Raw genomic sequence first — 14,915 nt, 5'->3', positions numbered from 1 at the left:
GGTTACATGAGCCAATGAATGGAGTTCTTTTATTCTCACACCTCTTCCTGTTTTATGATTAATTAAGCCATTTCAGCAAAGACTTTCTTTTCTAGTCATGTGTTTTATTGGATAATCCCATATGAAAAAAAACTGCAATTTAAAGGAAAACTATACCCCCCTAACAATGTAGGTCTCTATAAAAAATACATAGCATAAAACAGCCATTGTGCCGTTGGGTAATCCTAAATAGAGTACTAAGGGCCACCCCCTGGGATCATACGATTCATAGTGCAAACAAATCAAGGGCCCACATACATGTCTTACGGGTGGGCAACATCGGTTGAATTAAGGCTAATTTGGTTGTTTGTTCCTGGGGCCAAACGATCGAATTAGAAAGCCGGTAATAGGCACAGTCAGTTCGGGGACTGCATCAACGAGCCGATGCGGCCCCCGATCCGACTACATTTTATAACCTACCCAATTTCAGGCCAGATATCGGTCGGGCAGGCCCGTCGGTAGTGCCCATACACGGGCCGATTAGCTGCCGAATCGGTCTAAGGCAGCGTTTTTCAACGCCTGGTGTGCCGTAGGCAGGGCCGCAATTTTTACTTTAAAAAAAAAATCCGGGCCCTGTCATTGGTTGCGCCCCGTGTGTACGGGTGACGTCAGTACGCATGGGGCACAACGTTATAAAAGGGCCTGTGTGCGGTCACGTGTAGGCAGAAGTGCAGAGGCGGCGCGCGTGAGGGGAAGATGCTGCTGAAGCCGCCGAAGAGTAAAATGCTGCTGGGCACCAATGTATTAGGGGGGGCCACGGGGCACACTGACTTATGGGGGCACTGCTGCTGGGCACCAATGTACTAGGGGGGCACTGCTCTTGGCACCAATGTACTGGGGGGGGGCACTGCTGATGGGCACCAATGTACTAGGGGGCACTGCTCTTGGCACCAATGTACTAGGGGGGCACTGCTGCTGGGCACCAATGTACTAGGGGGGCACTGCTCTTGGCACCAATGTACTAGGGGGGCACTGCTGCTGGGCACCAATGTACTAGGGGGGCACTGCTCTTGGCACCAATGTACTAGGGGGGCACTGCTGCTGGGCACCAGTGTACTAGGGGGGCACTGCTGCTGGGCACAGAGTTAAATTTTTTAACATTTTCTAATGGTGGTGTGCCTCGTGATTTTTTTCATGAAACAAGTGTGCCTTTGCCCAAAAAAGGTTGAAAAACACTGGTCTAAGGGACCCATATTGGCAGCTACAATCGGCCCGTGTATTTGTATACCCATGTATACCTTTACAGTTAGAGCTGCATTATTTCCTGTCAGCTGATCTCTGAAGGAACACACAGCCCATCACTAAATGGCGGCTCAAGGGAAAAGATGTAACAGGGCAATATTTACTGATATATATATAAACCAGTTAGGTAAGATTCTTTAAACCATCTGTTGGTTAAGTATTCATTCTGGGGGTATAGTTTTCCTACTATCTGGCTCTAATTAGGCTTTAAAGCACATATAGACATGCCAGTTACACGCAGGTTACATAAATGGCCAAAGCTCTTTTACTACTACATTTCTTGTTCCTGATACAATTAGAGCCAACATTGTTTCATTACTTCCTGTCAGGTGATCTTTGCACACAGCCAATCACAAGATGGTGGCTCAAGGCAAAATCTGTAAAATGACACTATATACTGATATATATATCTATATTTGCCAGTATGGCAAGATTCTTTAATAGGCCACTTATTATATCAATTATCTCTTGGTTACGTATACACACACTATGCCCTGGCTGGGCTACCTGTGCTCACACTCTGAGATCAACTACTCTTTCACCTGGATGAATGAAAACCTTCATAGACACTCTGTTTACTAAGCTACTGTGCCATTAGGCTTTCTTAGAGCTCAAGTCAGGATTAAGGAGGAAGCTGGACATCGAACAAAAGACCAAAATCCAATATTCGGAAACAAAATAGTCAAAACAGAGTAGAACTGGGGGTCAAGGCCCACCAGGGCTTCCACCTCAGGGACCCCTTGCCCCCCCCCCCAGTTATGAGGTCACTGTCAAGTCTTCCAAAGAATATGCAACACCACAACCCCCCCTCCCTCCATCACTCATACCTTGTAATCTCCGATGCAGCAGCAATCTGGAGGGGAGGTCAGAGGGGAGTAGGTCTGGGTCTGTTGGGTGGCTGGGGCTGACCAGGTTTTTTCCCAGTGTCCCACCGGCCTAGTCCAACACTGAGTCAAGGTCAGTTAGGAAACTTAGTAACCAGGGAACCTGATGAAAATAGCAAAATAGCAAAAAAGAGCACCCCCAGGAGCTTGTAAGAGGAATAATTAGACATTGAAACCACATCTCACCATTTATTTATGTAGATACCCCTTAATGAGGTGAAGACCCAGAAAGAACAAGTGAGTCACCTAGTGGTAACTAATGAGGTCCCGCTGTTATTTTATAGAATTAAAGGCCTATCATCTATCAAGATCTATATAAGGCACAAAATGACTAAAGATATGTTTAGTACTGGGAAAAAGTGCTTTTGAGAAGTTATACAGTAATTCATGTGTATAAATAAATGCAGAGTTAGTAAATTCATTTATTCTGATATCAATTCAAAGGGGAAGGGACTATCTCTTGCCAGGGAACAAAACATATTTAAAAGGGTTTCAACAATAATAATCTATTATATATATTGATATGTTATAGAATGTGCCCTATGTGGTTTGAAGTAATGAATGATTTTGTGGTTTAAATTTAGATTTAAAAGTGAGAAAGCCGAAATAAAAACAGCTGCTACTAGTAGCTCTGTGTGACTTCACCCTAAGGGTAATGACACACTGGGCTACTAGTAGCAGCTACTTTCCATGGCTACTGAATGCCAGAAAATTCCCCAGACCCCATGCAGTCAGAGGTTGGAGCAGCAGGTCAGGCTAGAATGGCCCTTTGGCAGATTACAATATGGCACCGGGGCCAAATGGGACTTTGATAAAATGACCAACTGCAAAGGAATGTGATGGAGCACTGATAGTTACTGGCTGTGCTCTGGATGAATTTACTGATACATTATTCATCAACTCATACCAACAAAAAAATCAAGGTTTTAATCTTCATCTTACTTCCATCTTACCCCTATCACATGATACAGGTGGCTTTTAAGCATACCCCCCAACTGTCCCGCTTTCTATAGCGCGTCCCGCTGTCCCGGATAGTTCCCTGAATGTCCCGCATTTTCGTAATAGATTACGGAAATGCGGGACATTCATAGAAGGATCCGCGACAGCAGGATGAGAAGGTCTTCAGCTGAGCGCTCCGACTCCTTGCGCTGCTTCTCTTCTTATGTTGCTCCTTCTGGGGGGCTCTGTATGGGGGGGCTCTGTGTATTGGGGGGCACTGTGTATGGGGGGGCTTTGTGTATGGGGGGGCACTGTGTATGGGGGGCTCTGTGTATGGGGGGGCTCTGTGTATTGGGGGGCACTGTGTATTGGGGGCACTGTGTATGGGGGGCTCTGTGGAGGGCTTTGTGTTTGGGGGCACTGTGTATGGGGGGGGCTCTGTGTATGGGGGGGACTGTGTATGGGGGGGCTCTGTGTATGGTTGGGCTCTGTGTATGGGGGGGCTCTGTGTATGGGGGGGCACTGTGTATGGGGGGCTCTGTGTATGGGGGGGCTCTGTGTATGGGGGGGCACTGTGTATGGGGGAGCACTGTGTATGGGGGGGCACTGTGTATGGGGGGCACTGTGTATGGGGGGCACTGTGTATTGAGGGCACTGTGTTTGGGGGGCTCTGTGTATGGGGGCACTGTGTATGGGGGGTACTGTCTATGGGGGCCTGGGGGGCACTGTGTATGGGGGGTACTGTCTCCCCTGTGTGGGGGGGCAAAACTGGTAGATCATTATAACTCACTTATATTTATTATAACATTTGTCCTCCCTGTGTGTAATTGTGTATATTGTAAGATTGTACAGCGCTGCGTACCCTTGTGGTGCTTTATTTATAAAGTTATACATACATACATACATAACTGACTGCCTTCTCTCTATATTTGTATTTTATATGTAGGAGTTGCTATTTTGTTTTCCTTAGGTAGTACAGTATGAGGGTATAGCACATTTGCGTCTGATCCCGCCATTTCAACTATATAAAAGGAGAATTTTTAGAACAAAAATGGGGTGTGTTAATTGGGGCGTGGTCACAAAAGTGGGCGTGGTCAAAAATGTGCCCCTCTTTTTGTTTTTCAAATGTTGGGAGGTATGTTTTAAGTGGTACTGACACTTTAGCATATATAATGTGTAATCTGTTGGTAAGAACAGGCAGTTTGGAGAAGGAAGGGCACTAGGACATGATCCTGGGCAGCGGAGGGAGGAGGGGATCGATTTTAAAACTGCTCTCACCACTATGACATACAGGAAGCCACTTTACTCCAAGCTGCACCCCGACTTGGCCTAAGGCACACGTAATCATTCAAACGTTGGGACATTTTCATATGATTCTGGCCAGGGAACACGCTACGTATGCCTGAGGGTCTCAGCCAGAGAGAACATCATTTTTGAAAAATCCAAAAAGCCACCTCTGTGAATCTATAAAATGTATCTTTTGTACTTTTGCAAACAGCAGTTCTGCCCATTGGCTGCCTGAATTGTATGATTTGGAAGGAAAAACAGGATTGGGTGAATGGCTTATCTTGCCTCGAAGCAGTGAATTTAGTTCTGACTTTATGTTTATACGTTCAAGGTGCAGCTTGCTGGGTCTCCTGAGGGTGTCGCTGTAGAGTCAAATAAATAGCTAGGACATATCTGAGGAGCATTTCCACCATATAATCTTTGGGCAAACTGTATGAATGGGACTCATAACCCAGAGAGCCTTCCCTATGAATTACTGTGTAGGCCGATCTCCTGTGACACTGAAGTAGTGACATAAAGCATCAGAATTGTATAAGGTTCCCAATACGGCACAGAGGCCAAACAAGCCCAGGAGGCACCGCAGTGGGAGAATCCTAGTAGCCCCTGGGTCTCCTCTGCTGCTGTTCAATGACTGTTGGCAGATAATGGCAGGAATAGAAATAGAGGAGGGCCTAAATAGAAAGATATGTAATAAAAAGTAACAATAACAATAAAATTGTAGCTACACAGAGAAATTGTTTGTTGGCTGCTGGGTTCAGTAGAGGAAGGCAAACAATCCAGTAATTGTGCTGGGGCATGGTGGGAAATAAACTGTGGGGAGAAATAGTCACACGGGGTGAGAAAGTAAAGTGGAGGAAGAGACCATTTTTGGACTTGCGACTATTCTTGCGCAATTTTGGCCAAATTTTTCCGTGGCAAATTTTTTCATCCATTTTGCGAAACAATCCACCAATGACGAAATGCGGAAATTCGCTGCGAATCCATGCCTGGCGAAACATTTCGCCCATCACTAATATGGATGGGTACCTGCGTAGAGAGCCACTCCTTATTCTGATCATAGTCAATGTTCATTGGAATGTGGTTCATCTGAGTGACCCACACGAACCAGTCGCTCTCAATAAATCTGAAACACAAGACAAAGACATTGATCAGAGACTAATGTGCTGCTACCAGCGCCGTGCTACCATCTATAATATGATCCTCCCTGTATCCAGGGCCCAAGGTGAATCAATGGAGGGGACATACATGATCATATAAAAACAGCAACACAAATAGGGCATCTGGCTCTTTTGAGGGGATCTGTTTCAGGGATAAAATATGTTGCTTGGATCAGCTCCCTGCAGGCAATAGCGGTGTATGTATCAGATGCCTCATCTCTTTATGTTGCATTTGGACACACATGGACAAAATTGTAATTTAGGAACCATCCTAGAGAGGAAAATGTGTTTGTGTATTTGGGTGTTCTTTATGTGTTCAGACACAATGCAACTGAATGCAACAAAACTTCTTGCCAGTGGCATCCCAAGCCAGCCGGGTACCCAAGGCAACCCAGCCACCCACCTCGTTCCAAACCCCACCCACCTCAATGAGAGCATGCACGTGCACGCTCGCACACACAGAAGGGTGCCGACCACTGGGGGAGGCAGATTTGAGGAGCGGGTGCTGATGGATCAAACTAGACTGGACTAGGGGAAGGCAGAAAGATGTATGTGCTGTGCAACCCCCACTGTTGCACCCTAGGCACTTGCCTCTCCTGCCTACCCCTGTTACTGGCCCTACTTCTCAGGGACCACCATGTAGTAGTTTTGCTTCATAAATAATATCTTGGGGCCTTCTCTCTCTCTCTCTCTCTCTCTCTCTCTCTCTCTGTTGTTGTTTAATGCTAGAGGAAGTTATTCATTTGGATACAGCTTGCTCACACCATGCTCACATCTATAAAAAATACTACCTTGGGTTTGCAAAACTGTGTTCCCCCCACACACACTGGGTCCCTATTCTATTTGATAGATTTCAGCATTCCATAGGGTACAACCAAATGCAGCAAAACAAGCACCTATAGTTTTTGTGGAGCTTCTTGTTTTACTCCTTAGCTGTAGATCTGACGGCATGGTATGGCCTGTAGTATGTACCCCTGTTCCCTGCAGCTATTCCATTCCCTTGTACCTTCTGTTTATAACAGTGCTCACCTAACCACCATGAACAGAGCGATGGTGCCGCTCACTCCCAGGAACGGGATGTAACACAGACCAAACCTCACATAGAAAGAAATCATCCAGGCCAGGTCCTGCAGGAACAAGAGGCAGAGTCAGCCATTGCAACCTCACTTTACTGTCAGTCCATTTACTGCAGAATTAAACGTGCTTACCGCCCACTTCTTGCGCCGTATTGCAAAGTAGAAAATATACCATTGGGAATAGACGGGAATCAGTGCTGGAGGCCCAACTGCAAAGAGAACAGAGGATGAATATCCGTTAGCAATAGCTTTATACCTGAGACATGAAGTACTTGGTGTTGAGCTCACTCACTGAAGAAGAAGTACTTGTGCTGGTGATTATACGGCATGTATTTCTTCTTCTTCATTCCAAGCTGTGGGGGGAAACGAGAGAGTGCCGGAAGGATTATGAACGTTATTCACATCTTTTTCCATCCCAAGGCATAGATGTTTCATTCTGTGCATTTCCCTGATGGAATAGTCCCTGTTGTGTGCGCATTGTGTGACTGTTATAGGGACATTAGAATGTGAGCTCAATGGGGACCACATTTTTATTTTTATTATTAATTATATATATAGTTAGGTAGCCATATACGGCCCAATCTGGAACAATGTCTGACCAATCAGCCCCCTTGCTAATTGCTGATGTTTGTGTTTTATGTTAATTAAAATAAATAAACAAGTTCATTTGGTCGTTTAAGTCTTGTTGCGTCTTTGTGTATCTTTCTGGGTGACAAAATTAGAGATGCACCAAACCTAGTTTTTCGGGTTCGGCCGAACCCCTGAATCCATCCCAAGCGATTCGGCTGAATACCGAACCAAAAGGTTTTTTCATTCAGTACAGGACAGAACAGACGGGGGTGCTCCTGAAACACATGTATGATATTAATAGTGCAAAACTGCTAATATATAAACAGAAAGTAAAAAAAATAAAAATAATGTAAGTTGCATGTGTGCACAGAGGTCGGTGGGCACCTGTAGCCTTTAACCAGATGTTACTTCTACAAACAGTATTTAAACTATATTTTAACACATTTGTTGTTCGGTAAGTGTTTGCCACACAGATTAAGAGCTGTAGATTAAAACCGGTGCCTTTCATTATATTTTTTCCCCCTCTCTCCTGTGGGGCAGGTGACCCAATATGTTCTCCCAGGAAACTAAAACCTATGATAAAAGCTTCCAGTAGCAAATGCTAATGTCAAATAACATTAAACAAAGTTTAATAGAGCTCCTTAGGGCCAAGCTACACAGGAGATTTTGATCAGGGTTTTGGGTCAGACTTTATCTGACCCACAAACTTTGCATGCAACAACACAAGATATAGTGGGATCCTATAGAATCTGGTCCCCATTGCTGTAATGGGAGTGGGATCAGATAAAGTCAGGTGGTGTCCTTTGTGCATCTGTTTCCTTAGGAGAAAGTAGCAAAAACTACAAACTATTGGCAGGTGTTCTCAAGGCAGTAAATGGAGCTTACGACTAATATTCTGGTACCACCTAGTTAAAAGAAGACCCCTTTGCAGATGGACCCAAAATACAAACAGCACTTTTCTTCTCTGTATTCAGAATATTGGAAGGTGCTGATTGATTGGTACCAGTTGCCAACTGTGAAGATGGAGGTGGTAATAGTGCTAATACTCTGCCAGGGGATATTATGGGGGTGAATGTGTGCCTGAGGGTAGAGAACAAGGCAGAGCTTTGAGGGAGCACCGGCCTAGGAAAACACAAAATGAATGTAATCATTGCCATAGCTGTCTGAGGGTCTCAATATCCTTGGCCATTCATTATATTGGGCAATCTGGGATTAGAAATCCTTAAGGCTTATATTTAGCATATAGCCCGACCTGTTGCATTGACCTTAAATGTCTGGGAAACCTGCAGGGCCCCAGGTCCAACTCAGTAAATATGCCCAGGTGACTGTTGCAATATGCGTGTGTACTTCAAGAACATCTGCAGGGCTGCAGGGGATGCTGGGAGTTGTATTATGCACAATGGCTGGATGATTACAGGGGTTAGAGGGCACCATAGTTGTGCAGGAGTTTTTGTCAGCAAGTGGATCACAGGGGTTTAGGGAGTTGTTTAACATCTAAAGAGCCCAATGGAGTGCGGAGTGATGTTGTTCCACAACAGCTGGAGTAGGAAACATTGGCTTTTGGGCATGGAACCGCTATTGCAACTTCTGTCCAGAGAGGCCCCCCTCTGCTCTGTCTGCCATCTCTTGGTGTGAGCAGGAAGTGCTCTCCCATTGGCTGGGTGCAGCTTTCTCCCATTAGCTAAAGGAACAGGAAGTATTGCCAGTGATGGTTGGAGAAGCTCTCCCATTGGCTAAACTTAGATGACTCTCCCATTGGCTAAACTTAGATGACTCTCCCATTGGCTAAACTTAGATGACTCTCCCATTGGCTAAACTTAGATGACTCTCCCATTGGCTGCAGGATGCTTTCCCCACTGGCTAAAGTTACAGAATGATTTCTCCCACAGAAAGTCAGCAGAAATCCCACCATGCTGAGCTGTGTGAGGCAGAGATGGGTGGGTGCCTGGGCTCATATTTGTAAAGTCAAGCTGTTTCATTTACACCAAAAAAGGTATTTTTAAGGTTGCAGTATGTTAACTAGAGAGGTACATTTCCTGAAGAAAATGTGAGTGGTGCTTGCCATGGCAAAACTCGTGCCCCAATATTACAATGTTTCCTTCAGTTCTCTGTGACAATTGCCCCTGCTGGGGCATTTAACCGCCCACCCCTCAGAAAAGGCATAGCACCCCATTCCCGAATAAGCCGCACGGTTTGACACCTCATTCATGGGTCTACGACAAACGGTGGTTAATTGCCCCCTGCTGGGGCAATTAACTGCCCACCCCTCACAAAAGTCACAGCACCCCATTCCCGATTAAGCCGCACGGTTTGACACCTCATTCATGGGTCTACGACAAACGGTGGTTAATTGCCCCCTGCTGGGGCAATTAACCTCCAACCCCTCAGAAAAGGCATAGCACCCCAATCCCGAATAAGCCGCACGGTTTGACACCTCATTCATGGGTCTACGACAAACGGTGGTTAATTGCCCCCTGCTGGGGCAATTAACCTCCAACCCCTCAGAAAAGGCATAGCACCCCATTCCCGAATAAGCCGCACAGTTTGACACCTCATTCATGGGTCTACGACGAACTAATTATTTGCCAAAATCCCCATTATAAGTCAATGGGGCAAATTTGGGGACCTCTCTTGCCCCGGGGGTAAAACTTATACCCTTGTGCGGGGTATCTTCTGACACAGGTTGCAAACCTCTTCAAATGTGGTAAATTTCACGTTTCGAAAAAATTCCCTCTCTGCGCTACAATCCGTCAAAGTTGGCCTCAATGTTAAGTCAATGGGATTTTTGGCCCTGTTAATTGCCCCCTGCAGGGGGCAATTAACCACCCACACCTCAGAAAAGTGATAGCATCCCATTCCCGAATAGGCCGCACGATTTGACACCTCACTCATGGGTCTACGACAAACGGTGCGGGACAAGTTCCGTGCCGAACTTTTGTACGGAAGAAGAATAATAATAAGCCTGTGAGATAATAGTAGTGATGCTTTGCAAGCACCACTAATTAACACTGCCCTTTGGCATTTATTCCATGTATAAATGCTTGGATGTGCCTATGTATAAACCTGCAGCTACAGAGTTACCCCAGCATTTACTCCATTTTGCATCTCTTTGTAATTGGTGGGGGAACAAAGCCTTCCTGTCTGTGTTATCTTTCCTCCCTATTAATGACAGTGACATAGAGGGTAACTGTTAGCAGCCAGGCAGGCAGAATACCTACATGGTGGCGCTTCTACTGTACATGTATATGTGCTTTTAATCTTTAGACAGCACCTTACTGTAGTTAGTCTGTTCAATAGAAAAATAAATCATCACCACAACCATAAATATAAACTGGTTTATTTCTCTTTACTGTAACTCTAATATCCCCGTGATTCAAACAGGGATATCCAATGGTGTCTACACTTTCATGTTTCTGCTCAGGGAGAAAGATGGAAATGTTCAGCCCAGGTGGGAGAGCTCATCGCTGGAGACCTTCTATCTACAGGCAGATCCATTACAGAGTTTTATTGTACCTACTGTGGGTCCCGTCGTTGGCAAGCGCGCCCTAGAGATAATCCTGCGGCCAATGGAGAACTCAAGGAGGCAGCTGGAATCACTAAATATGGCGCTTCCTCAGCAGTTGGTGCCAATGTGTCAGGAAAGGTAATGTTCCTATGGGATTATGGGATATTACATTAGGGCTGGCATAATGTCTTATATTGGCAGCAAGACCATAGATTCCTCATCTATTGCCATTGTTATGCACTTTTCTTTCTGAATCTTATTTAGAGAAAAAAAGCCCAATTTGAAAGTTATTAAGGGTTAAGTCTTAGCTGCCATTTTGCCCCCAACAGCCACTGTGACACATGCCCAGATTTCACATTTTTATTACTACAATCAAAGGTGAGTGCAGCATATACACATGGGGGAAGGGGGGGCATTGAGAAAAATATTGGCATAAATCACTATGTGTAGCACCCAGGGCATTAGATATTGTTATTCCCATTTCTCTCTGTAAGTCGCACTGCATTTAAAAGTGTCTGGTTTGAAGGATATTAAGCTAAAAGTCTCAGAGCTGCTATTTCACAGCCACCAACTGTCACTGTGACACTGCCATAAGCCTGATGTGTGACTGAACCATTGTCATGCCCTTAAGTTTAAACTTTTTAACTGTCATTTGGTTGCTAGAGTGTCCGTTAATTAACGGTTTTTCTCACTTTCATTTCTGGGATCAGAGGTAAGTGGAGCGCGCCACACGCTGGGGGAGACATTTTAGGAAAATAATGACATAAATGCAGAAAATCGCTATTTAATGGCATCACTAGGTAGCGCCTGGGATATTAGCCTTGGGTTTGCATATATTGTATCATTTTCATAGATATAAACCATGATTTTGGGAGAGTTGGGGAAGGAGCAGGGGAGCAGGGAGACTATAAAGTAACATTTGGATTTCAGATTCCTATTTTAATGTTAATATTCACATAGTTCTGTATTTGCTTGTGATTTTTTTTAATAATGTGCAAGTTTGGAAATTATTATGGTCACAGTATGAAATCTCATAGTTTCCCATCCAGTAACAGTCACTCTGACAGTGTTTGGGATGACAATTGGCCACTTGGTGTTCATGTTTCAGCTCCAATGCTCTTAATATTCATATTTCTCTCTCTGTATCTCACTTTGTACATAAAACTGCCTTCTTTAAAAGTTTTTAAGGGAAAAGTGGCAGAGCTGCCATTTTCCAGCCACTAATGATCCCCCTGATGCTTCTTGAAGCTGTTGACAGGTGCTTGTTCCAACTCCCAGCATTCCCTATTAGACCTTCAGTCTGTAGTCCTCTAATTATCACTGACCTACAAGTCCCATCATCCCTTTTAGACCTGCAGCCTGGCCCTTGCTTTCTGGTTGCTAGGGTCCCTTTCATCTTAGCAGCATTTCTATGTGGGATGATCTTGCCATTGCAATTTGGGATTGGCTGAAACCAATGCAGGTATATTAATGTTTACTATAGAGGTGAGTGGAGCATACAGACACTCATACAGGGGATACATTAATGTGCTCCATCATTCCCAAACCAACTACTGTTCTCTTTCCTGAAATCCAAAACAAGTACCTGTAATCCTCTCCCTTCTTTTATATGGGATCCCCTCTGCTCTGAGAGCTGCCATTATTGCTATTTCCCTTCTGTGCAGATTGATAACCCCCTGCTTATGTATTGGTACACCCTGTTAAACAGTCAAAATGTCAGTATCCTATGCTAGTAATGATATCACCACCTGGACTGGTGCAAGTGATGGGGGGTGATGATGCCTAGTAACATCTGAGAGCTTTATGTTATGTAGCCAGCCATGATCTCCCACAGGGGAGCTCCACCAATCACTGCTGGCATATGCTGGTACCCAAAGGTGCATACTGGGGGTTGCTAATAAGAAATGCCTTCCCTGCTTCAACTGTGTCCATTCTCATGGGAAACCCCAAAAGCTACAGTAATGTAAAGCCCGGGAGATTTAAATGGATGAATGATCTGACCCCTATAACAGACTGTTAGATTTAGATGGGACAGATCAGCATGCCCCCTCTCTATCCAGCATCAGTTTATAGGCACAGCTATTAGTTTCCTAGGAATTCTGCTCTGCCTGGAGCTTTGTCCATAGTTATGTGGCACAGAACTACAGCTCCCAGCATGCCCTGATAGCCTTTGCAGCTGCCTTCTGAACTAAGAAACGCAAGCAGGGGGTCGGTACAACATGGCATAGAATTTTCAGCAGGGACTGGGCAGTATGTTCTAATAGAAGGAAGGAAGGAAGGTGCCAAATACGGGGAAATGCTGCAACCTGTTCACCCTAATTTATACGGGAACTTCACCTTTAATGCCGTTATTGCTGCAAAAGCCGCAGCATGATTTTTCATTACCTGAGATAACGTCACATTACACAGAAATCAGATTCAGAAATTTGAATGAAAATATCACAGAGAATAAATATCAGTTTATGGCTTTTGTTTTTTTTATTAAATGGGTGGATTGGTCAGGGGGGAATACTGTGAATATAATGCAGTGTATCCTGATCTGTATAGCAGAGAGGGCCGGACCATGGAACTTACAATCTCTTCTTCATTTCTGTTTCCACATAAAGTGAAATTCTGTGCGAGAAAGCGATTTCCAGGCGTCTTCAAGGCGATTTTCTTGCGATAATCAGCGACTTTGTGATTTTTTCAGCTTCTCTTTGGAAAAACCATCTTCCATTGACATCAGCTGATATATTTTTTTTTTTATAAACCCAACTGCTCTTTTAAGAGCAAAACCACTAGGGCGCAATGCCATTCTGCGCCCCCCGGAGGAAGGTAAGGCTCCTGCTATGGATTTCATTTGACTCAAGGGTTTTTGTGTAAAGTATAGAATGTTAACCCATTCAGTGACACACAGAACAGTGTCCTGCCCATATGGGGCTCTTTAATGAGCCTGAATAAATATCTACTTCTATATGGGGCCAATTTATCCCAGAATCAGACACTTTATTCAGACAGTTCCTTCCTATCCAGGGGTGAGACCCTGTGACTGCTGGGGGCCCAGGGGGTGTATTGGGCATAGGGGGTGGGAAGTCTCATTCCCAAGGTTTAGAGGGCCCTAAAGTGACTTTGCTATAGGTATCCTTACTTACTATCCTATCTCTTACTGAGTAAGGGCAAGGGGGAAGGGCATGTTCCACACGGGGTAGTACCATTTTGTTACTCAGCAAGTATTGGGCCTAATAATGTTCCTTTAAACTAACAGAATCTTTTAATTTTCCCTCAGCGGACGGCTGAATCCGGATGCCTCTCCGAAATATATAAGGTGAGTAAAAAGTCCCTGTAGGGGCTGCTAGACTTGAGCATGGAATTTGGGTGTTGGTTTGGTGATGCCCCCCCCCCCGGTTTTATGAACCTCACACCTTCCAATTGCCTCTGTCTTTCTTGTGTTTCTCTTGCCCCTCCTTCCCAATAGTCCCTCTCCTTCCTGTGGAATATTATGTTATCTATAAAATCCCCTGTTAATTCTATTTATCTATTTTTCCCAGCCTCCTGATGGTCGGCTGACCAAGGAGAAGCTTCTCGGAGAGGGCGGCACTGCAGCCGTGTTCATGGTAAGGGACCAACCAAATTCCTAGAGAGCAAGGGGAGCTGAAAGCAAGTTGAAAGTGCTATCACTATCCCTGCTATGCACATTTTCCATTTCTTAATCACTCAATATTTCTGTCATTTTGTTCCCAATATGAGTGTTGATATTTCCAGCTAATACTGAATGTCAGTTACACCTTTTTGTGTGTGTTACAGGGCCATCACCATCGCAGAGGTAAGGTAGCCGTCAAGATGGCCAACATCACTTGGGTAAGGTTTCTTTATAGTTCCTTTCTCCATATCATGCCTATTGTGTGGCTGCCTATGTGAGCTAAAGGGTTTCTATTTTTCCTCTCCAGGATGAGGAGTCAGTCTGCCGAGAGGTAAACTTTCTCCTGAAGTTCAGCAGGCACAGGAACATCGCCTCTTACTATGGAGCTTATCACCACCCTGCTCCAAACGAGGAGTCATCGGAGTATCTGGAAGTAAGAAATTGTTTGTTGCATCACATTCATCCCTTATGTGCCAAAGAGACCTCCATTGGAGGTGATAAAATACATACACGGCTTGAAATCATTCCTTCCTATTTCAGCTTGTCCTTGAGTACTGCAGCGGCGGCTCCCTGTACGACTTGATCAAGAGCACCGAA

General features: G+C 44.8%; 1 protein-coding gene across 1 annotated transcript; it reads right to left on the bottom strand.

Annotated features, from left to right (window-relative positions):
* Positions 1–1,875: 1,875 nt before the first annotated feature.
* Positions 1,876–14,566, bottom strand: LOC101732591 (acyl-CoA (8-3)-desaturase-like). The gene is made up of 8 exons (XM_031900748.1): positions 14,492–14,566; positions 14,247–14,312; positions 12,285–12,332; positions 6,917–6,977; positions 6,757–6,833; positions 6,578–6,675; positions 5,359–5,514; positions 1,876–1,915 (listed from the first exon to the last, which is right to left on the bottom strand). Exons 1-8 carry the CDS (start codon positions 14,564–14,566, stop codon positions 1,876–1,878), a joined length of 621 nt encoding a protein of 206 aa, XP_031756608.1.
* Between the last annotated feature and the right edge of the window lie 349 nt (positions 14,567–14,915).

Source organism: Xenopus tropicalis, chromosome 4 (assembly GCF_000004195.4).
Source record: "Xenopus tropicalis strain Nigerian chromosome 4, UCB_Xtro_10.0, whole genome shotgun sequence".
NCBI classification, from domain to species: Eukaryota; Metazoa; Chordata; class Amphibia; order Anura; family Pipidae; genus Xenopus; species Xenopus tropicalis.
This window is presented reverse-complemented; position numbering and strand designations above follow the sequence as displayed.

Coding starts and splice junctions, on each gene's coding strand:
- LOC101732591 (XM_031900748.1), bottom strand. CDS start 14,566: ATGGAGAAAGGAACTATAAAGAAACCTTACCCAAGTGATGTTGGCCAT. Junction 6,834..6,916: donor GCACAAGTACTTCTTCTTCA/GTGAGTGAGCTC, acceptor TTCTCTTTGCAG/TTGGGCCTCCAGCACTGATT. Junction 1,916..5,358: donor GGCATGGATTCGCAGCGAAT/TTCCGCATTTCG, acceptor TTCGATGTCCAG/CTTCCTCCTTAATCCTGACT.